At 23.1% G+C, this 24,747-nt stretch overlaps 1 protein-coding gene across 4 annotated transcripts; it reads right to left on the reverse strand.

Moving 5' to 3' along the window:
* On the reverse strand, positions 1–24,197 carry FMRFaR (FMRFamide Receptor). Of its 4 annotated transcripts, none has more exons than XM_089179850.1 (6): positions 22,757–24,197; positions 19,861–20,108; positions 7,321–7,999; positions 6,272–6,540; positions 5,051–5,240; positions 1–4,128 (listed from the first exon to the last, which is right to left on the reverse strand). In XM_089179850.1, exons 3-6 carry the CDS (start codon positions 7,606–7,608, stop codon positions 3,523–3,525), a joined length of 1,353 nt encoding a protein of 450 aa, XP_089035976.1. In that variant the 5' UTR covers positions 7,609–7,999; positions 19,861–20,108; positions 22,757–24,197; the 3' UTR covers positions 1–3,522. The 4 variants fall into 4 exon arrangements, with proteins under 4 accessions (XP_089035976.1, XP_089035975.1, XP_089035978.1 ...); XM_089179849.1 differs by having other exon boundaries at positions 19,861–20,517; XM_089179852.1 differs by lacking the exon at positions 19,861–20,108 and having other exon boundaries at positions 22,770–24,197.
* Between the last annotated feature and the right edge of the window lie 550 nt (positions 24,198–24,747).

The raw sequence follows: 24,747 nt of genomic DNA on the forward strand, positions 1-24,747 counted from the left end.
TTGATTATCACTAGAATTTAATATATATCAGAATATTACATCATTTTATTTTATAATTACGAGAGCGCTTTTTTTTCCCTCCACTTAATTCTAATTTGTTTTAAATGATATCTCAAAAATTGGAGGATAAAATAATTTTTAAATAGATCATGTGATTTTTTGTTCACTTCAGATTAAATCTAATAATATAATATAATCGAGAGTTATATTAATATATATGTATATTATTAATTAAATTTTCAATGTTGCTTATCAGTGTAATATCTAACACAATTGAGAATTTTATTAGATAGTTTAGTATTAAAAAAATATTAGAACAATTTAAAGATTTCATTTGTTTTTTTTTTTTTTTGGCAAAAATTCGTGACACGTTAGATTAACATATATATATATATGTATAGTTTCATTTCTGCCCTTACGTTTTACTTTTATCTAAAAATTAGAATGAATATTTTGACAACTATTAAAATTTATTATTTTTCAATATTTACCATTGAAAATATTATTTTAGAAATCGTTGCGAATCACAAATACACTACGCAAATGACGCTGTATATTATATTTATATATATATATATATTTTGAATATTTATACATGAGAATAGATTAAAAAGTCTCAAGCTTATACTTTTTTTTTTTTAATTTTCAGCTTATGTCAAAAAATAGAAATTAATTTGATCGACAAAACAAAATTGTTTCTATGTCAGGCTTAAAACTTTTCAACCCACTCACATATATACAGGTTGTTCCAGTTGTTTTCCGTAAAATTGTATCAGTCTAATTAAAATATGCTGATAAAATTGTATGGAAAAATTTTTAGGACACTCTGTATAGAATATATTTACAATAGTTTTTATAATAATAGTCTTTTCATTTAGTATTATACATAGATATAGATATATATATATCTTTTAATAAGATCTTTGTACAAATATTCTATTTTTTTGTTGGAACACTTTTCTATCAAAGTTGTGTGTAGTTTTATAAATATACATAGAATATACAATTTTATATTCTATATATATACATATAGCACACTTATTTAAAAATTTGTTTATTAGAACGATTATTTTTTCTCGAACATACATACAGTCTCGTTTTTTATTATCTTAAAAAATACATGATCATTTAAATAGAATATTTACAACAACGATAAGGACAGTTTAAGAGACATATTTTTGAAAATATGAATAAATAGAAGAAGATTTTTTTTTTTTTTTTTGATTGATCTCACAATTTTTTGTTAACATTAAATTAATTACCTTAAATATATATATATATCTGATCAAAATGATATATCCAATGAATTATACAATGAATAAATATGAATAATACTGTTTTTAAATATGTTATCGCTTAGGATAACAACATTATCAACATTATGACCATAGAGAGTTTATGGTCTTTTTATTTATGTGAAATAATTTTTAACATATTTCGTAAATATTATAAAAAGGCAGACTGTGTGTCATACTCAAAAAAAAAAAAAAACATATATTTCCCAGAAAATGCATTAACACCTTATCGCAAATATAAACAATATTAAATTCTGTTGTTGCCTTTTTAATAATAAGATAAAAATGTTTATTTTTTTTTTTTATTCTTTTTCTTTTTAACACGTTCCGTGTCAAGTCCTTTTTAACCTGACTTGTCATTTAAGTCATTTAATTTTGTATAAACAAAATCAATCGTTACATGTAATTATTGATTATTATAAATATAACAATTAAGGGACCATCTCAGGGTAAAATTTAAAACAAATTGATTTTGTTTTTTGGTCTTATCTTGAAGTACATATAGTTGTGCGTGTTTTGTAAAATTTTCACATTTAAATTCGAATTATTACGATCGCTACAACCTTTCTTGGAAAAAGAGATTGGAGCGTAAATTGACGCTCGCTAAGCTTTAAATGCGTTTTTCTCAAAATGCCCTTTTTACAAACGGTGTCAGCTCTCAGAAGGAGAATTTTCAAACTATCGACTTGAAATTTTTACGGAATTTTTTTTTACTTCATTCTTTATGTCCCTATGGAAGCTTTTTTTTTGTTTTTTTTTTTTAATTCTTCCTATTTTTTCACACGAAAAACTGTTAAAAAACAGGGCTAAATTTCGTACTTTTTCTTCAAGCCGTTGCGCCATTTTGTCAAATTTCAAAAAAAAAAAAAAATAAACCTCCATAGAGACATAGCGGCTTCCTTACAGATTAATAATCAATTTGATTTTTTTCTTTTAGATGCAAACTGCGACCATAATAATCGTTGACACCGATTACCCCCATTTTTTTCTACTCACTTTTTAAAATAATTATTAACAATAAGTAAAAATAAATAAAAACGAATGAAACAAATATTTGTGTATTGTTAAAGAGTGGTCTTATTTGGAAAAAAAAAAAACATCCCGATCCCCTCGTTCTATCCATCCGAAAAAAAAATCACGAAAATTGACAATTTTTTTGGCCGGTTACACTGAGATGGTCCTTTAAACAAACTTATGTTTGCTTTATTTTATATTATTCTTATAATATTTTAATAGGAATATTTTTGTCTATAGAATTAAATTTGTTATAAAAACATATATTTTTAGTACATTAAAAATAAATATGTGTAATGGTAAGTGTACCAACCCGATGGTACACGTGTGTAGCACACGGAACGTGTTAAATTATTAATATAAATAGTAATATCATTTTAAAAAGAAAATGAAATAGTACAAAAGTAAAAGAATTGAATAATCTATACGATAAAATAATTATTTATAATTTCAATGGAAATAAGTGATTATTTTGTTTGTTTGTTTGATTGCCTTTTTTTTTAATTTAATTTAACTTAACCCTTTGCACTCGAGCAGCGTTGAATTAGCGTCCGGCAGATTTAAGTGACAACTCGAATGGCGCTAATACGGCGCCCGGATGATTTCAAGTCTTTTGTTACTCTATCTGCTTATTTACGATTTGTGATAAGATATTTCTTTTAAGATATACTTAAAGATAATACTGAGCCGAAAAGGGACTGTAAGGTTTACTCTGATCGTAATACGCCTGAAGATAATAGGCCGGAAGTAACTATTAGTATTATATAGTATAATATAATTTAATATTAATATAAATAATAATTATAATATATAATTAATATTATTTAAATTTAATATAAATAATAATAATATAAATATAAATTTATAATAATTATTTTATAAAGTAATTATTATGATACGTGTCCTGATAAACCGAGGATACATCTTGGGTATTGTTTTACGAAATATCATACAAAAATTAATTTTACAGAGTATAATATTTTTCAAATTTAGTTGTTTTTGATATAAAAATAAATTAATTGATGAAATTTTATTACATTAATATGTGAAATGTTTCCCTAATGTTGCAGAAATCGTCTCGAGTTGCTGATTAGCACAAGCAAAAATGGGCTCGAGTGCGAAGGGTTAATAATATCTTAGGACTCACACATATATATATATATATATAACACGATTGAATAGAAATTTGTGGTGATCATTTAACAAATGGGAACTATATAGAAGAATTATTATTATTATTTTTATTCCATTCATTTTGATCGGAGGATGATATATTATTTAATTTGTTTAAATTTTTCATAGAATTACATGGTGGATAATAAACGAGTGTACCTGGACTTGTTGGTCTATTTGATAATCCAATGCTTTGTCTAGTTCCCCCATTTGTATAATGAACGTAATTGTTTCTATTGATGGTATTTGTTCTATTCAAATGATTATTTCTAATAGAATTTCTTAACTCTATGTTCGTCATATTAGTCACGCTCGACTCGTCACGTGTTTGATGTTCTGGACTGTCTCTTTCACGATTGAAAATTCCCGTAACACAAAATAATTTCATAAATATCCGTTTGAATTTTCTACCAAATATCACGTATATTATAAAATTGATACTACTGTTTATGGTAACCAATAAATTACCAATTTGAACTAACCACCTAGGTGGATCGCCGATAAATGTTTCCATAATGTTTGATGTAAGTGGTAAAATGTTACATATTACGAATACTATCACAACACAAAGTAACATTGTTGCCAATCCAATTTCACGTCTTTGATGACGAGTCAGTTGTTGCAAATCCCTGTTCGCTTTTCTGACCTGTAACATTTATACACACATATATATATATAAGAAACAAAAATATATTTTTTAAGTGAAAGGAAGGAAGGAAGGAAGGAAGGAAAGAGGAACAAAATATCCAATATATTGTCAAAATATTTCTTTCACGATCCATCTCTTTCTATCTTTATCAAAAGTTCAACTTTATGTATACAATTTCATCTCGCGCATGTTACGTATTATTTTCGGTTGAAAGTTAAAAGTGAGAAGAGAAGAAAATATTGTATGTATTTTTCAAGTGCTTTCAAATGTATATTCTTTTTCATTTTCTTTTTTCTTTTTTTTAAATGAAACCGTATGAAAAGTAAAGAAAAGAGAGAAAGATCAAAAAATGTGTAAGTGAAATAGAAACCATGTTTGAACGATAATTTAACAAAATTATAGATAGTTTTAGTATTAGTATGTATATATGTATTAAATATATATATTAATATATTATATGAATAAGAATAATATAATAATTTTATACTATTTATATATATATATATATATATATATATATATATATATATATATATATATATATATATATATATATATATATATATATTAATTTAATTAATATATTTAATTATTATAAAAATATTATATATAAGTATATATATATATATAATAATATATAAATAATTATATTTATAATTAAATTAATAATTAATTTAATATAATTTAAAAATAATATAATAAATAATTATAAATTTAATTATAATAATTATAAAATTAATATAATAATTTAACGTAAATTTGATATAAATTAATTTAATAATTATTATAATTATATTTATAATTAAAATAATATATAATAATTATATTTAAAATTGAAATAATATATAATAATTATATTTATAATTAATTAATATTATAGTATTTTTGTTTAATTAATATCTTTAGTTATTAGACTTACCCTTCGATAAATAGCCACGTTGAAAATAATTAATGCGATTAGAGGAATGGAATAACACACAAAAAAGTACATCCAATGGACGTATACGGTCACGTAAAGGTCGTTGCTTCTCAAAGATGCTGGACGTACGCAATAAACTGCTACATTGTATTTCCAATGCATCTCAGTGTAAATTTCTATTTCGAAAAATCTGAAAACAAATATAAAATATACGCACGCGAGCGAGTGTCACGTATATAAAACGGACGTATGCAATGAAAAACAGTAAAAGAAAGAAAGAAACAAAAAAAAACAAAACAAAACAAAATAAAAAATAAATTATTGTCAGTCCTGTGTTGTAAGAAAAATTTTGTAAATTATCATTGACGGATTTAGTACTTTGAGAGTCTCTCTCTTTCTCTCTCTCTCTTCACGTATAATTTTATTTCGATACATCTCTATAAATATTTTCCGTATATTTCTTTTTATTTATATTATTATGAGATCTGAGATTTTCTGTGTGCTGTAATTCGTCATTGATTATTCTTCCAACGATTTATATTTTTTTAAATTGGTTTTGTTATATTTCGTAGAAAAAACAAAATGATTGAACTTTATTGAGAATATTATATAGAACAAAACTTCGTGAAATTTAAATATTATTATTAATAATTAACAATTATTAAAAATATATAAATATAAAAATATAATATAAATAAAATATAGAATATAAATAAAAAATATAATACATATAATATAAATAAAAAATATATAAATATAAAATTATAATATAAATAAAATATAGGGGTAAACACCCTAAAAGGGTATACCTGAAATAAACTTCTTATCTTATCTATAAATAAAATATATATAAATATAAAATTATAATATAAATAAAATATATATAAATAAAATATAGAATATAAATAAAAATATATTGTATAATAGAGCTACATAAAAAAAAAATATAATATATAATATAAATAAAATATATATATAATATAATATATATAATATAAATCAAAAATATATATAAATATAAAAATATAATATAAATAAAAAATAAAAAATATATTATATAATAAAGCTACATAAAAAAAATATAATATATAATATAAAAAATAATTAAAAATAATAATCAATTAATATGCAATTTAATATGCATGATTATGAAATCGAATGATTTCAATACAATTACACGTGATCTTAATAACAATTAATTGTTCATAATATTTCACTTACTTTGGTGAATTGTAGATTAATGCAAAAATAACGATGCTTAGAAAAGCCAAACGTGCACGTCCACATGTACAAAATGATCTAGCTTTGAGTGGATGACAAACTGCGATATATCGTTCTATTGTTACAGTTAACGTTAAATAAACTGTTGCTATTTGTGCAGCACACGATATTGGATATAAATATTTGACTATCTTCGGATAAACGACGAATTGATAGTTAAAAAGATAACCGGTGTAAAGGTAAATCGATGGTAATCCAAAGATGAGAATCTGTTTGATAAATAACAAATTAATATTTTAATTGACATATCGATTGATGTTTCAATATCATTTTGTTTAATAATTTAATTCATACAATTCTGAAAGGATTTTCAATCTAAGGGTTCAATTATTTACACTTTTAGAAACAAAATCAACGAAAGAATCTTTTGGAAGAACTAAAACGATTAGAACTAAAAAAAGGATTTGAAAAAGGTGAACTTTATTGTCACGTTTGTGTTAGGACCACTCAAAAAGATTTTTTAGTCAGATTTACAACTTGTTATTTTTTTCTGACAAATTTGAAAAGGAATAATCCTTAAAAGAATTATTATTTAACGTTGTTACAAGTGTTCGATTACATTGGAAGTAATATTATTTGATTTTTGTTCGATTAAATCAATAAAACAAATTAAATGTTTAATTGGCATATTTAAATAGCTCGTAAATTAAAAAAAAAAAAATAAAAAAAAATATATATATATATAATCGCATCAAACGAATACGCGCGATGCCAATGGGGGTGGAGAGGTGGTGGGGTTTGCAAATAAATCTCGTCGGATTATATTTCATCCGTGATAGCATTTAAACCATTTGAACGAGTAAATATTTTCAATTGCTCAATTAATTAATATAATAGATATGAAAATTGATTGGTTAATCAATCGGTTTATAATAGCCTTTTGTTTGTTACTGGATTGACTTTAATTAATGATATCACCATTGAAATTTTATAATTAAATTCTAATAATAATAATAATTATTATTATTATTCGTTAAATTACAACTTACCGCAATAATTATTAGAAGAGTGTCACAACTGGCTAAACCAATGAGTAGATAATTAATGGAAGATTTCATTTGTGGTCGAGAAAGTACCACCATTGATATGGTGTTTCCTAAAATACCACATAGTCCTACGAAATTAATTAATATACCGTATACAATAAAATCGAACAAACCGGTTGAATTTATTTTTTGATAACATTCAGCAGGAACGTTAGTGTCGTTAGTCTCATTTTGATAATACGATGGACGAGTATTATAATAAACCGTTGTTGTCGTCGTTGTTTCCATCATTTTATATCATTGATTTATCTTTTGACTTTACTACTCCTCTCTTTCTATTTATTTTCTTATATTTAACTTTGTTTTTTTTTTTACTTTTGTATCTTCAGCTTCCTTTTCTTCTTTTTCTTTGACTGCTTTTTCTTTTAACAATTTTTTTCATCGGATCCATATTACTTCATCATTCTAATATTACCATCTCTCCGATATTTCATATTATAATTCTTTTATTTATTTTTTTTTTTGACCACAAATTTGTCCAAGTTTTAATCAAATGAAAATTTAATAAGCCATGTTTGTTTATCGATTATTCCAATCGAAAGATATGTGTCTTCGAGTTGATATTTTTGTTAATAAAATAAATCATTGATATTGTTGTTAGATGATATCAATTCTCTGTTTTCTGAAACATTAAATTAAAATATAGTTTATTAAATAAAATTATTATATATAAATACAATTATATAAATTATATAATTTAATTAATAATATAAATTATAAAAAAAATAATATAATAGAATTAATATTATATTATATTTAATGTATAATATTTATAATTATATAATTATTATTATTATTACTATTATTATTATATATTGATATTATAATATAATTATAGTATTAAATATTAATATTATATTAATATTTAAATTATATAATTTATATTAAAGATCGCATGGCTCAGTGAGGCAAATCACCATCCAGTAATCGTATGTTCCCGAGTTCAAATCTCGGGGGTGACAAAAAAAATATAATTTATATTATATTAATTATATGATGAATTTATTAAATACAATTATTGAATTTATTTATTATTTATTATATTATTATTATATAAAATTATTTATTTTATAAATAATTTTAATAGTATTGAATTTTATTTAATAAACTATAGTATAAAAAACGATGGTATATTATAATAATAAAACTTATAATAATAATAATTATTATTATTATTATGAAAATATATCGAATAATATAGTCGTCAAATTTCAAGAGAGAAAGTGTATCAAATTATATTTAGTAAATACTAGTAATATAAACTAGTAACATTTAGTAATATAATCTTAAATAAGTAAAAATACTTTGATGATCATCGATCACCACCTGTATATATATGATATTTGTATAACTCAGTGTTTATATAGAGTAATTTGATTTTACTAGTCCCCAGGGTACAAGTCAACTCAAAGTTAAAGTAAATAAACAGTAATCAAGGATGCTTACTAGTAATATCTAATCAAAGTTAGTTGAAATCCCAACGATCATGGATTTTACACATTCCTTTGGGTAATCTAACGAGATATTTTAGTCTTTCAATACAATTTCGTAATAATTATTCAAGCTAACAACATGTGAATCATCGTTTATGATAGTACCGTTTTTCTAACATACAAAATGGACAGAATTAATTAATCTTTTTAATTGGTAAAAGTATAACTCAATGTAAAAGGGTTTTTTCTTTTAAACAATAAGATCGTAAAAACTCTCTTAGTAGAAATTTTCCACATCGACGAACTGTTAAGTACAGATTTTATAGTTATAGGATGAATGGTGGTAGTTGTGGTTGGTGTTCTTTGGTAAAGTAGCACGTCTATCGATTACGGTTTAATATTAAAATCAATACTTCTCTATTATCTCTTACGAACGAAGGATTACTAAAGGTACGAGCTTTTTTTGATAGATAGATCATAAGATCTTATTTTTAATTTATAGTAAATACATATTTAAATTAACCGTAATTTAAACTCATAAAATAAGGTTAATTAATTAATTAAGGTCAATTATAATAACCTTAAACGTGATATTTCTTCTTTTTTTTTTTTTAGATGTGTTTCAATATAATATTTTAATCTTCAATATAATTTTATTAAAAAAAAAAAAAAGTAACAAAAATCTTACAGCAGTTATTTTTGAAAAATAATTGTTTAATATTTGAAAAGATACCATTAAAAATAGTGTTTTATAATTTTGATCTCTTAAGTAACATTTATTATCTAATCCATAAGAAGAATAAGAGAAAAAAGTATCAAGTTTCGATATTGACATTTAATATTTTACATCTGTTAGAAATTGATTTGACATCTTGAAAAGAAATGTTACTTTTATTTCCTTCTTGAAAAGGTACACCTGTGTCAAGGTGTGGAACTTGTCAAAGATTGTACCTTATTATTTTTTCTTTTCTTTATTATTATTTTTTTTTTTTTTTCAAAAAGCTAGAGTTTAATATTTGTGTTTCATCTGCCGATAGTCGGTGATATTCAGCATTACGTTCGTCGTTTTGTTATTTTTCAAGTGAAAGCTTTTTTAGAATCGAAATGATTTGAAAATAGGTGAAACGGTGGAGCGTGAAACAAGCAAAAAAAAAAATAGAAATAAAAATATGTATATATGTATATATAAAAAAAAATATGAAAATAATGTGAAAAATAGATCGTATATTCGGAAATACTGTCAGCAACCATTTGTCTTCCTCTCGTCGGACGAAAAATTACATGTTGATATAATAATTTCAAAAGTTACGAGTTATTCTTGACATTTGAGTCGTTCAATGTTTCTTGAGATATGACTGTTTCTTTTTTTATATTTTTTTTCCAAAGATATATATATATATATATATTTGTAGATATTTAAATACGATGACTATAATTTTAATATTTGAACACCATGTAGGATATTATTTATTTAATTCTATTTCTTTTTCCTTAAATAACCCAAAATTGTACGTTGGTCATTTGTTATACATTTTTCCAAAATTTATATTATTGTTTTTATTTTATACATGTTTTGAAAATTCGACAAAGTTATTGTTTAACACATTTTGCGTGGAAAATGACTAAAGTCGTTTATTTTATTTATTTATAATATTATTTGTATATATTTATATTAAATTGTTTTATTTTATATAAATTTATATAAATTCATATTTTTATTTTATAATAAAATATTAGAAATATTTGTTTATAAAATACATTTATATATATTTAAAATAATATATAAATAAAAAATATTTTAAATTTAATATAAAAAGAATTTATATAAAAAATAAAATAAAGTATATATATTATTAAAATATCATAAATAATATTAAATATTTATTTATTTATTTAAAAAAAAACCTAATGTTTCAAAACTACAGCTATTTAAGGCCTATTCAGAATTTTTCTGTAAAATTCTGAACTGTCAAAAATCACCTGCTACACGGTAAAACTTTGGCAGCAAATTATTCAAGCACAAAATGTGTTAAAACGAATCTTTTTCATTTTATATTCTGCAGAATTGAATTCTTTGTTTCTTCTATTTAAAAAATAACATTAGAAAATATATGATTAATATAAAAAAAAAAAAAAACTATAAAAAAATATCTATTACAATAAAGTATCACAGTGTTGGATTATTTTTGGTTGACGTTGTTGACGCATTACTTAGGTATGTCAAACTCGTCTTCTTGTCTCGTCATTATTACGCACACGAGCTGTTTTAAACTTAAGATGACGCGAGCTATCAAAAAGAACCTCACCCCATCCCACCCCACCTCATCTCACCCCTCTTTTAGCCCCAGTTCGTTGCCTTTCCTTATTGATGATACGTTTTTATCACTTGGATAGAGACTCCTCTCTCTCTCTCTCTCTCTTTCTCTCTCATCTGTTACCGACATGACTAATTGTTTCTCTCAAGTATAGCCTTCAGTCATTTTTTATATTTTCAATGTATATACCGATTCACGATAAATCAAATCAACTTCTAAGAATTACGAATGTAAGTGGATACCCCATCATAGTCAAATCGTCAATAGAAATATTACCAAAAAAAAAAAAAATTGTTTACTTCGACATTACTAGAATGAATGATAAAAAACTAGGATTAATATTGAAGTCAAAAGAACATTTTTAGTTTCTTCTTTGAGATTCCAAAAATATTTATTATTATTATTAATAATAATAATAATAATAATGATGATGATGATGGTATATGTAGGGTATAATGAATAAGTGTTATTATTGTACTGTGTGTTATTATTGTTTTAGGTTAGAATCTGTACAAGATTTTCCAAAATTATGTTTTTTAGGATTTCAAGAATATATTTTAATAATAATAGTAATAATAATAAAAATAATAATAATATTAATAATAATAATGATATATGTAGGGTATAATGAATTATTATTGTACTGCTCTTTTTAGGTTAGAATCTGTACAACACTTCAAAATGATGTTTTTTATGATTTCAATATTATGTTTTAATAATAATAATAATAATGATGATGATGATGATGATGATGATGATGATGATGATGATGATGATGATGATATATATAGGTTATAATAAATGAGTATTATTATTGTACTGTTATATCGTTTTAGGTTAGAATCTGTACAAGACTTAACATTTATTATATGTACGAGACCCGGTCCAAATTTCGCAATTATCAAGGACACATCGTCTCCCGGTTAAGAGTAGGACAGTGTGGACAGTGTTACTGCGTTAAAATTGGACAAGTGGTACTATAGTAGACTACTTAGGTATAGTAAGAAACTTGTGTATAGAAGGGGAGGGGTAAATATACTGTTAGAAGTAGCTTTACGTATTTTTAGAGAGTTGCCAATAACTTTAATGATATTAAACAATCTTTTTTTTTCGAATTTAACAAAGAGAACAATTGTTTACGACTTAAATATAAATTAATTATTATTATTTATTATTTTTATCATGGAAATATCGTATATTAAATATGTTTGAATTTTTATACGAATTATTAAACAATCTTTTTTGAATTTAACAACAGGAATGATTGTTTACAACTTGAATAAATCGATATCAATTTATCGATTCTTTATATATAAAAATATATAAAGAAAATAATAAAATTATTTATTATTATTATTCTTATTGTTATTTTTATTATCGAGATATCGTAGATTAAATATCTTTGAGATTTTTTTTTATTTACTATCGTATTTATTTACGTTTCGATCGATTATTAATAAATTTTTTTTTCTTTTTTCTTTTTTTCTTCTTTTTTTTTGTAATATATTTGAATTTTAATACTTCTCTTGAATTTCAATCGTCAATCGATACTTTATTCCAAGGTTCGTTTTATGTTTCTTATTATTATACTTCGAATAATAAATTCTTCTTTATTATTATTATTATTATTATTATTTATTTTTTTTTATTTGTAAGAAATTTATAAAGTATTTTAATAAGAGTTCACAGAGTATTATTGAGATTGTCCTTTTTACTGTATATTATTTTATTGACAATGTGTAACTATGGGGTTGTTCAGAAAGTAATTTCATTCATTATTTTGTGACAATTTTCATTTCGAGGTTAAACTTAGGCCTTTCGAGTGAATATAAATAATTGAATTTTGATAAATTTAACCTCTCATCGATCTCACGTGTTTTCATTTACCTATTTGCATTTAATAATGCTTTTATTGTGTAAGGAATTCTTTTTATCAAGAAACGAAAGAGAATGATTTGAAAATGTGTACATCATCCCTTCGTATTCACGCATTTACAATTTTGTCCTATCCTTCTTCAGTTTGTCGTCTCATGAGATTTCAGAAAAAGCATTTGAATGATCATGACTGATGTGGAACATTTGCTTTACAAAAAGAAACCAAAGAAAAGTAGTATCTTCCATCTTCACGACCCTTATTCCCAAGAAGTATGAAAAAAGATTTAACGACGAAGTACACAAATTTCCGAAAATTTTTCAATCAACCAAAGAGAAATCGAAAACAAGAATTTCTTCATTCTCCATTATTATATTTGCAAAATACTTTTAGAAATTAGTTGACCGTGTTTCTTTCTTGATAAACGATAATGTATTCTTGAAAAGAAAAAGAAAAAGTTAAATCGAGAGAGAAAGAAAGAAAGAGAGAGAATATTTTTTTTTCTTTTCTCAAACGAATGACACCATATTTCATAGAAAAAAAAACCATCATTAAAGAACACTTTATACAAAGTTATTCAAAGCTATTACCTGATATTTGCTACCAGTAATATTTTTTGTTTGTTTTTTATTCAGTAAACCGATAAAAAGATGGTAGTAAAAGTTAGATGAATTTGATCATTTGGAATAAGAAAAAAAAAAAGAAAAAAAATACAACATAAAATAAAAATAAATTTAAACATTTCTATATATTTTATATATATATATATATATATGTATAAAATAAACTTAGATATTTCTAATATATTTTAAATAAAATAGAAAATAATTCTCTCTATATATATTTTATATATAAAATAAACTTAAACATTTCTATATATTTTATATATATATATTTTTTTACTTTTTTACAAACTAATTTTGTTTACGTTCCTAGTTGTGTTAAACGTCATTTAAAAGTTATTAAACTTGACATGATGTTTATTAAAAAAAAAAAGAAAAGAAATAAAATATAAAAAAGTAATCAAAGTTTAGTAATGAGACGTAATTGCGTTTAATTTAAACGCACGGATCGTTGATTGCAATTAAATAGTGCATCGTGCGTGCATCGATCACTTGCATCAAATTGCCAAAAGGAATATAAACACACGACTCAGTTTACACCGATAAATCATAAAAATCACAAAATTATTGTCAACAATAGAATCATTCAAAGTTACCAAATGCAATTTAATAAAATATATAATATCTTAATGTCAAATATTATTCGCTAAATTGTTCCTAGAATTGTTGGTTAATTATTCTGCATTATTATAATGCATTACGTTGAAACGTCTGTTCTTTGTTTTAGTTTTCAATGATTATTTTATACCATGGAATAATTTATTTTCATGCTGGACTTGTGTTGTGTATTTCCGATTTCGTTTAAGTCTTTCATCATAATTTTCTTCAAATGGATGTCACTTTATAAATGCTTTCCATATTGTATTTAATGCATTTCATAACACGTGTTATTTTGTGTAATGACACACACATATATAATATAATAATAATAATAATAAATATATGATTGCATTTATAAAGATATACATATGTATGTATATACAATAATTTATTATTCAATTCTTTGATCACTATTAACTTTTATAATAATTATTATTTAATTTTTAATTAATCATACGTTAAATTTTATTTTATTCTAGACGTATATATATATATATATATATATATATATATATAGTGTGTGTGTGTGTGTGTGATGGTGGATTTTACTATGGAGAAAATCACACGTATTGAAGTTTGGAGGACATAGGAGAAACAAACTACAGGACGGTTTTGTGTTTAGTTCTTCTATTTTGTTCCGAATTTCAATCGTAGAAGTTTCGTCCTGTTGTTTTCGTTCTATTCGCGTATCCGATATCCAAATCGAGCTCGTAACTTTCTACGAATTTCCTCGTTTTTTTTTTATTATTATTATTTTTGTTTATCTATTTCTCTTTCCTATAACTGTTTTCTTCTTTTTGACATATTTTTCTATAACGAGTTGTGAAATGTATCGTATAGTTATAATATATATGTTTATTTAAAATAATCAAATTTATTGTGTGTGATTAACTTTTTTTAAATCGTATAATAAAATAATAATTGTTCTAAATTTTATATTACAAAACTCATTTATATCTATATATAGATATATATTTATTTATAATGTAGATTATACATTGTATATGTATAATCAATAATATTTTATTTATTATAATAAATATTATATAATTATATTTATATTATATAATATATATTTATATTATAATATGAATTTATAATTATAAAATAATATTGTATTATAAAATAAAATAACAATAATATATATATATATATATATGTTACTGTTAAAACTTTAAATTAAAATTTATAAATAATACACAAAATGTGATTAGTTAAATCATGATATAATAATAAATAATAATATATATATATATATAATAATTTTGTAATTTAATATTAAAAAACTCATTTATATCTACATATATATATATATATATATATACAACATATATGTTACTATTAATACTTTAAATGAAAATAATTCACAAAATGATTAGTTAAATCATGAAACAATTATACCGACCGATTAAATGTATAAAATAAAACGGGATTAAAATAAAATACATATTTTAATTAAATAATTATAAAAAAAAAAACAAAAAAATAAAATACAAATTCACGAAAGTCGAATAATTAAAGTTATAGAAAATTGAAATTTCATTCGTAGATTGGATCCAATAAAATAACACGATTTACAGAGAATATTAATTTTCTATTTTTTTTCTTTTTCTCTTTTTCTTTTTCAAGTACAAAAATGATAAGAACGATTAATTACGAGCATTGTGTGGCAGAGATAGAAAATTCATACTTTAAATATAAATTCAATTTCATATATTAATTAATAATCTTTCGTGAGATATTATTCTTACAATTAGTTATTTAAATAAAACAATTTTAAAGTAATACATTATACAATTTTTTTCTCTCTTTATATTATTTCATTTAAATTATTAAATTTATTATCTTTAAGTTATAAAAAAACAATTATATAATTTTTTCTTCGTATTATTTCATTTAAATTATGTTATTTATTATCTTGAATTCATAAAACAATTATACAATTTTTTTTCTTTATATTATTTCATTTAAATGTTTTCATTTATTTTCTTCAATTCATAAGACAATTATACAAGTTTTTTTCTTAATATTATTTCATTTACATGATTTCATTTATTAAGTCGAATTATTTCATTGAATAATACATATCAACGAGTAACATATAATACATATATATATATGCATAGAATACATAATATATGTTAATATATAGGTATATGCAGAAATGATCTTTTGCAAGAAGCTTTCACAAAGAGCTTTCACCATGAATGGCGTATCCAGTCGTTATATTTGATCCTTCTACGATAACCCTTGGCTCTTTACCTTATATTCACCAACAACTGCCAATGTTTACGTGACAATTTATATTCAGAAGAATTTTTTTCTTTATCTCTTCTTCTTTCCTTTACATCGTCAAGAGAAAGAAATAACAAAAAAAAAAGGTACAAAAAAAAAGAGAAACTACAGTCATCAGAGGGTTAGATGAAGAACCCAGAAAATCGTACAAGGATCTGAAATATATTTTCTCATATATATATGTATATATATGCGAATATATATATATATATATATATATAGAAGAAGAATAAACGAGTTTTGCGTGTATAAGATTCCATTCATGATATTTATCGACAAAAAGCGTCAGAGTTCTTGGTTTATTCGTGTGTTTCATAAGAAAAAAAGGGGTTGGTGGTTGAGTGGGTTGAGTTGGATTGGGTTGGGTTCTTTGTTAAATCCGAGGAATATATTTTTTTTGTTCAAGTGGCATCATCTTGAGAATAATCAAGGAATTTTTCAAGAATACTATTATCTTACGTGAGATAATAATATTTTATTTTGCCTGTGGTGTTTTATGTGAATTTTTTTATTTTTTATTTTTTTTTTTTGGAGGGTGAAAAACAGGTAAGAAGGAAAAACAAAAATAAGAAAAGACAAAGAAGATAAATATCTTTAGTGCTATGAGGTAGTTTAAAAGATAGACATTCAAAAGGAGGGAAACTTATGATTGACTAAACTTTACAGTACTGTTTTAGACGTTCCATTAAAGATAGTAAAACGATATGTTTACGTTACATTACCCACCCGTTGTATTTAATTATTGATTTTAAGCGTACTGCATCTGATATTGCAATTTTTTTTTTTTTTTTTTTTTTTTTTTTATTAAAAAGGAATAAATCTTTAAATTTTTCACGATATTATGTTGCTATTTCTTTGTGTTTTATTTTTAAATTTTATTTATGACAAATAATGTAAAGAAGAAGAATAAAAAAAAAAAGAAAAAAACAAGAAAAGAATGTATAAAAGTTATTTAATAATTTAGAATAAAAAAATTAATAATAAATAATTTATATACGAAATATGTTACACGATAAATGGAAATAAAAATAATATATATATAATATTAATTAATATTAATTATAATATAATTATTATTATTATTATATAATAATAATAATATTAATTATAATAATAATATATATAATAATATAAATAAATATATAAATTTAAAAATAATAATAAATATATAAATATATATATAATATACAATAATATAATAATATAATTATAATAATATATTTATAATAATATATTATAAATAATTATAATAATATAATATAATGTAATATAATGTATATTATTTATATTAAATAATATAATGTAATAATAATAATAATAATAATATATATATATATATATCGGGTGGGAAAAAAATGTTTTAATTTTATTTATGACAAATAACGTAAAGAAGAAAAAACAAAGAAAAAAAAAATGTATAAAAAGTAATTGAATAATTTCGAATAAATTAATAAAATAAATAATTTATATGCAAAATATGCTACACCATAAATAAATATAAAAATTAATACAACGTTCTTATTTAAATATGCAGTTCGGAATAAAAACAAGATAAATTATTTTCAATGTTTTATTTTATATTTTCCAATCATTTATTTCTAAATCTTTGTTTTTTTTTCTTTTCTTTTAATTTTGTTTCTTTGAAGTTTCCTTATTATTCATCTATCATATTAATAAATAATAACGAAAGCGTGTCTAATGGTAAATTCATTCTTTCTCATTTGTTCAAAAGTTTGACAAGAAAATGAAATAAAAGTTGCAAGAAGTTCCGTATTCCACTTTAATATTATTCTCTTTATTATCTTTTTTGAGCTTTGATTTTGAAAAGTTTTACAATATGCAATATCATTTGACTGGGTTTAAACGAGACAACCTTTCTTTTTATAATAGTTCGTTTTCGTGTGTCAAATACAAGGTACCCGGTACGAAACAATTAATTCGACGAAATTCAATCAAATTTCATTAGATTTGTTCGTATTTTTGTTTTTGTTTTTATTTGTTTGTTGTTCAATTTATATTTAATTATTTTCTTTTTTAATCAACTCGCTTTAATATCAAAGATCGATTGAATATGAATGACGTTAAATTATATAGAAATTAATTAATTACAAATATGTTATATTATATCTGTCTAATTTAAATAAATATATGTTAAGTTCGTACGACATATTTGTTACAAATATAAATTACTCTTATTTAATTCTATTATATATATATAAATAGAAATTTTGATGCAAATAATACTCCCATATTAAAGTATTATAATACAAATTCAAAGTATTACATTTTGACATACATATTCATCATTCATCAGTTGTTTTATCAATAATTATTTTTTTTATTTGTGAAAGAAAAAAAAGACGATGTAATGATATAATGCTTTTTTATAAACAAACAAGAAAAAAAAAAGTATAAAACCAGTAAAGTACATTGGGTTAATCGATATTGTTTGAAAGTTAGAAAGTTTTACGCTATTTGGTAAATCAAGCATCGTCATTGACGTCATGCAACGAATCAAAATGGAAATTCTCTTTTTCCTATCATCAAAGGCATGTAAATACGTGTACTGAATGATTAATTGTCACCAATTAGAGTATATATTGCTTTAGCAAATTGAAATACATTTTAAATAAAATGAATATGTATACGAAAGGTGTATAATAATGATACATGTATTGTAAAACAGTAATTTGTATAAGATAATCATTTAAATATGCGATAATAAATAAATATATATATATAATAAATAATAATAATAAAGTTTTCTATTGTCTATTATCTATTTATATATTATATAAAATATAATTTTATAATATTATTATAATAATATATATTTTACTAGGGGTGCCCCGCCACGGGTTGCTGTGGCTCACAATCAGTCCGATACACACGTTTTTAAATCAACGAATTACCTTATACCACCATCTGTTAGAATCTTATCGAACTAACAGAAATAATCATGACTCTTTGTTAATAAACAAATAATTCACAATAAATTAATATTGCGATTATGAATTGAGATATAAACTATCCTATCTTTCAAGTTGGATAAAACTGCACACAGTGTGCAAAATTTGATTAAAATCGGTTCAGTAGTTTAGGAGTCCATTACGAACAAACAACGTGACACGTAATTATATATATATATATATATATTAAGAAGATAAGAAGATAAGATAATTTTATAATATATTATTATAATTTATAAAATATTTTATATAATATATAAATAATAATATAGTTTTCTATTATAACTATAATTCTATTGAACTTATATTATTTAAATTATTATTCACATTCGATAAAAAGTAATAATAATTGTTTGAATGTAATGAAAATCTCACCTTTGTGAAAGATGATCGTTCTTCGATGTATCCTTGACATTAATTAACAAACAAACAAAAAAACCCCACCAACGAATAAGATCTTTGTTTTCTCAATCTTTTAGATGAACAAAAAAAAAACTCATTAGATGATAATATCGTGATGAGCAGAATGAAAGAATACACTTTCCTCAAGTCAAAACGTTTAGAAGTGGTTCACTGTTATTTTTGTCCCCCAAAAAAAGATTTGTTACTTGATCCTTCTTCTCCTTAAACGTATTAGTTAAGGTTTACCTTGTTCCTTGGGAACTTCGATTAGTTTCTTAAAACGGAATTCCCCTACTCGTAATGTGGCAACATTTTCTTCGAGGGTGTAACTTTGATCTTTTTTTTCTTTTTTTTTTTTACTGTTTTTCGAACAATCTTTGATCAGGGGATTGTTTCTTTCTTTTTCTTTCTTTCTAGGAGTGTAATGGTTGTTTCCAAATTGAATAAAGCTGACTCGATCGTAATCGAATTCTTGTAATAGACAAGAGTTAATCCACTTAATGTAAATCTCGTAGTAATATAATTCACGAGTTAGGAATGTTACAATTGAATTGATTTCCATCTATCATGAATCATCTTTTCATTAACGTTACCATAGTCCTTTTCAATTTGATCCAATTTACTTTCACCCTTTTTGAAAATTTCTGTTAGAAACAAATATCTCTCTCTCTCTCTCTCTCTCTCAGTTGAATTTATTATTATTCAATTTAATTTACATAGATTTTAAAATGATTTATTTTCTTTTTCTTTTTCCTTTTTTTATTCTTTCATAATTTACCTTGAAAAATAATCTCCAATGAATTTAACTTCGCAATAATAATTAAAATTTTTATTTAAATACTAAACGTGTGTTCGTTCTACTCGCGTAATTAATAACACTTAATTAAAGATTAAACGTTATGAATAATAAATTTGTAATTTTTGTTTAATTGCAAAATATATGACGTTTTTTAAAGAATGTGAAAGTTAACCCTATGAGTGCTACTTAGGACGCATATATGCGTTTGTTAATATTAATATAAAATAATTTAATATTTATATGAATCTCAATGAAATTATATTCAGAAAGAAAAAAAACTTTAATATTATTAAATATAATTTATTATTAAAATCGGAGTTAATAATAAATTATTGTGTTTCTACAAAAAAAAAAAAAAAAAAAAAAAAAACATTTGAAATAAAAGTATTTAGCACTCACAAGGGTTAAATGGATATTATTAAATGTTAAACTGTATTTATACTTTTGTGTAGAAATGCGGACGACCGTATATATTTAGATCTGCGTTAATTTTAAACGAGTACATCAAATTTACGATTCGGTCAATGATAAAAAAGAAAGAAAAAGAAAGAAACAAATGTTGTTTTTTTTTTGGTTCGTTTGTTTTTCATTTGCCATCGGCAAATTTTAAGTCAATATTTTTTTCCTTTTTTTGTATCAATATGTATATATATATATATATTTTATGCATACTACATATTTATTATTTTTTGATTTATGTACTCTCGTTCTCTCTTTCGTGTGTAGGAAAAAAAAAAAATTCATTTAATTTTCACTCCAGTTGGAACATTCTTTCAGGATGAATAAAAACGCGATTTGATTCGAGTGTCGTTTTAAAAATCGATCATACGGAATTATGAGATTTTATTGTTTTCTTTTTTTTGCATTGTTATTAATCAGCTGTTAATAATACTCGTAAAGGTTTTAAATTATAGAATAAAACATGCGCAAGTGCAAGTACCTTAATGGAACTCTCATTATAATAAAAATATATTCACTATTCCTTGAAATGGTATGCTTTCAGCCTAATGTTCAAAAAGTATGAGAGTAAGTACTTTCTGTATTATATTCGTATGTGTATGTGTGTATGTATGTGTGTATAAGTGGCCTAATTTTTAACTCATGAAATTTGTCTTACTTTTTTTTATTTGTTTCCACACAAAAAAAATAAAAAAAATATTACCAGTGAAAACTAAAAAAAAAAAAACAAAACAAAAACAGAAAAGGGTGAGAAAAGGCAAATTTAGCAAATTTAGCAAATTTACTCTTTGAACAAAATGAGGTTGGTACAAATCGTGGTAGAACGTTTAAACCGATTGTGTTTAATTTAATGGACAAGAGAAGGTACCAATTTCATTCCGTAGAATTCTCATCAAGGAATCTCGCAGATGCGTATTACTATAGCCTCTCCCATGTTCTCTCTCTCTCTCTCTTTTCTAAATTCATCGATGATATTTTACACAAAATTTGTTAATCCATCGATTAAATTTAAATACAAATTAATTAAATTCAATATTAAAATAAAAATATAAATAAAAAAAAAAACGACGATTTTTTATTTTATTTTATTTTATTATACGCGATAGTATTATTAATATAACTGAATGATCATCTATAAATAAAAAAAAATAAATAAATAAATAAATAAAAAATATATTTAAACGCGTTCTTTCTTTCTTAAAATCATCGATGAAATTTTACGACAAATTTTTTAATCCATCGATTAAATTCAAATGCAAATTAATTATAATTAAAAATAAAAATTAAAATGTAAATAAAAATACTATGATTATTTTTCAAATAAAATTACTTGATTTATTATATTTTAAATTTATTGATTAAATTTGTTAATAATATTACTTTTAGAAAAATTATTTTAAAAAGTATATTAGCAATGTTAAATCAAATTTTATTTTATTTTATTATACACGATGAATATCTTAACTAGACTGACTGATCATCTATAAATAAAATAAAATAAATAAATAAAATTAAAAAAATATATATATATACAAAGAGGAACGAGAGAATAAAGAAAAGCAGGAGCTTAGAAGATTCAAAATAGAATTATAAAAAGAGTATCACACGTACTAAAGATCGTTACCCTGGTTAATTATATCTCGAAGAAATAAAAATACATGTATAATGCATATACATATACATATATACATAGAAGAACATATCCTTCTGTTCGTCTTCACTTCTATGTTTCCTTTGCTCGTAATTATTTTTTTTCAAGGTCAAACTCTACGAACTCTTCTCATTCACAAAACTTTAACACGTACACATACACATGTAACCATAACAATTATATACACATATACATATATATCATTTATATATACGTATACACATATATATATTATTCATAATTAATAGGAGTAATAGTAGTAGTACACGAAATGTTGCAATGAGAGAAACTTTGAGATAAATTGGCAAGGAATGTTAAGAATCAAACTAATTTGTTTATATACACCGTTGTTATATTGATAACTATCTCTCTCTCTCTTTCTCTTTCTCTTTCTCTTTCTCTTTCTCTTTTTCTCTCTCTCTTCATTGTCTTCACCATAAACAAATAATGTTATCACTTTTCGTCCAATCACCACCGTACATTTTCCAATAACATTTGTTCATTATATATCGCATTGATACACGTTTATTATTATTATTATTATTATTTTTTGTTTCTTTTTAATTTTAAGGGTGAAGGGAGAAACAGAAAAGGGTGAGAAGAGGGAGGGAGGGAAGGAGGGAGGGAGGGGGTCTTCGATACAGATTTATTTTCAGAGACGTTGTTTTAAACGTGTTACACTTCTTATTTCTTGAACGATTCTTTTTCTAGATTACAAGACTCACTTACGCACTTGGCACGAGAAATCATATGGAATAGAAAAGAAGTAACACGATTGAGGGGGAGGTGGGGTGAGGAAGGAAAAAATGTTTAAAAATTGAGGGGGAGGGCAGGAAAAGAGGAAAAGAAGGAAAATTTTAGAATTAAAAGAAAAGAAAAGAGAAGAAATTAAAATTACTAGTTCTCGTAGTTTTATTTTCTTTCCGAACGAACAAATTTTATTCGATTTTTATATATATCAAATTATTAATCGAAAATTATTTATCTTATTTATTTATCTAGATATTTATATTTATTTTGTTATTTTTTAAATATTTGTATATATTTAATTTTATATTTATTATATATATTTTTATATTAATTATTTTTTTATTTCTTTTATATTTGTTTGTTTTTTTTTTTTTTTTTTTTTATAATAAAATATTAGAAAAATTCTTGTTTAAATCGAATTATTTTATTTCATTTATTTATTTTTTTAATTTATTTAGATATATTTATATTTGTTTTGTTATTTTTGTTTATATTTTGTTTTTTTGCTTTTTTTTGTTTTTTTTTTATTATTTTATAATAAAAAATATTGGAAATAACAATGATAGGATAGGATCGGTGAATTCGCGGTTACGCGGCGTTCACTCGTGAACTGAGCTTTCAAAGAAGAGGATCGTCGGAGGACAGATGCGATCTGGTGGAACGAGTACGAGAAGTGACCCTGGCAGTGAGTGCCGCCTGCGCGTTGTGTTCTCTCTTCCTTTTCTCTCTCTCTCTCTCTCTTTGTCTCTCTATTTCTCTCTCTTTCTTTTCTTCTCCTTTTACATTACCCTGTTTCACTCTCACTCGTATTCATTCTCCCCCTCTCTCTCTCTCTACTCTCGCCTACTCACTCTTATTCACTCCTTTTACTCACCCTATCTCGCGAAAGCTCACCTTATTTTTTATCTCTTTCTTTTTTTTTTTTTTTTTGTTGTTGCTGTTGTTGTACTTTCTTTCCTTTCTTTCTTTTCTTTTCTTTCATTTATCCCCCTTTCTGTTTTTTTTTCTTCTTCTTCTTCTTCTTCCCTAAATTCGTTTTTATCTCATATGTTTCCTTTTTTTTTTTTCTTTTTTTTTTATTTATTCCTTCCGTCCACCCCCGTACTAAACCACCCACGATTTTTATTCTCTCTTTTTCTGTTTTCTTTTGTGCGTACTATATTTACACATGTTTTTGTCAGATTAAACTTTTAACGTTTGT

The sequence above is a fragment of the Polistes dominula genome, unplaced genomic scaffold (assembly GCF_049000335.1).
Source record: "Polistes dominula isolate Pdom_NZ unplaced genomic scaffold, Pdom_raw_medaka contig_49, whole genome shotgun sequence".
Classification (NCBI taxonomy): Eukaryota; Metazoa; Arthropoda; class Insecta; order Hymenoptera; family Vespidae; genus Polistes; species Polistes dominula.

Excerpts from the sequence above, each read along its gene's own strand:
- FMRFaR (XM_089179852.1), bottom strand. The coding sequence starts at position 7,608 with ATGATGGAAACAACGACGACAACAACGGTTTATTATAATACTCGTCCA. Across the intron at positions 6,541-7,320 it reads CTCTTCTAATAATTATTGCG|ATTCTCATCTTTGGATTACC; the intron begins GTAAGTTGTAAT and ends TTTATCAAACAG. Across the intron at positions 4,129-5,050 it reads ACGTGGCTATTTATCGAAGG|GTCAGAAAAGCGAACAGGGA; the intron begins GTAAGTCTAATA and ends TAAATGTTACAG.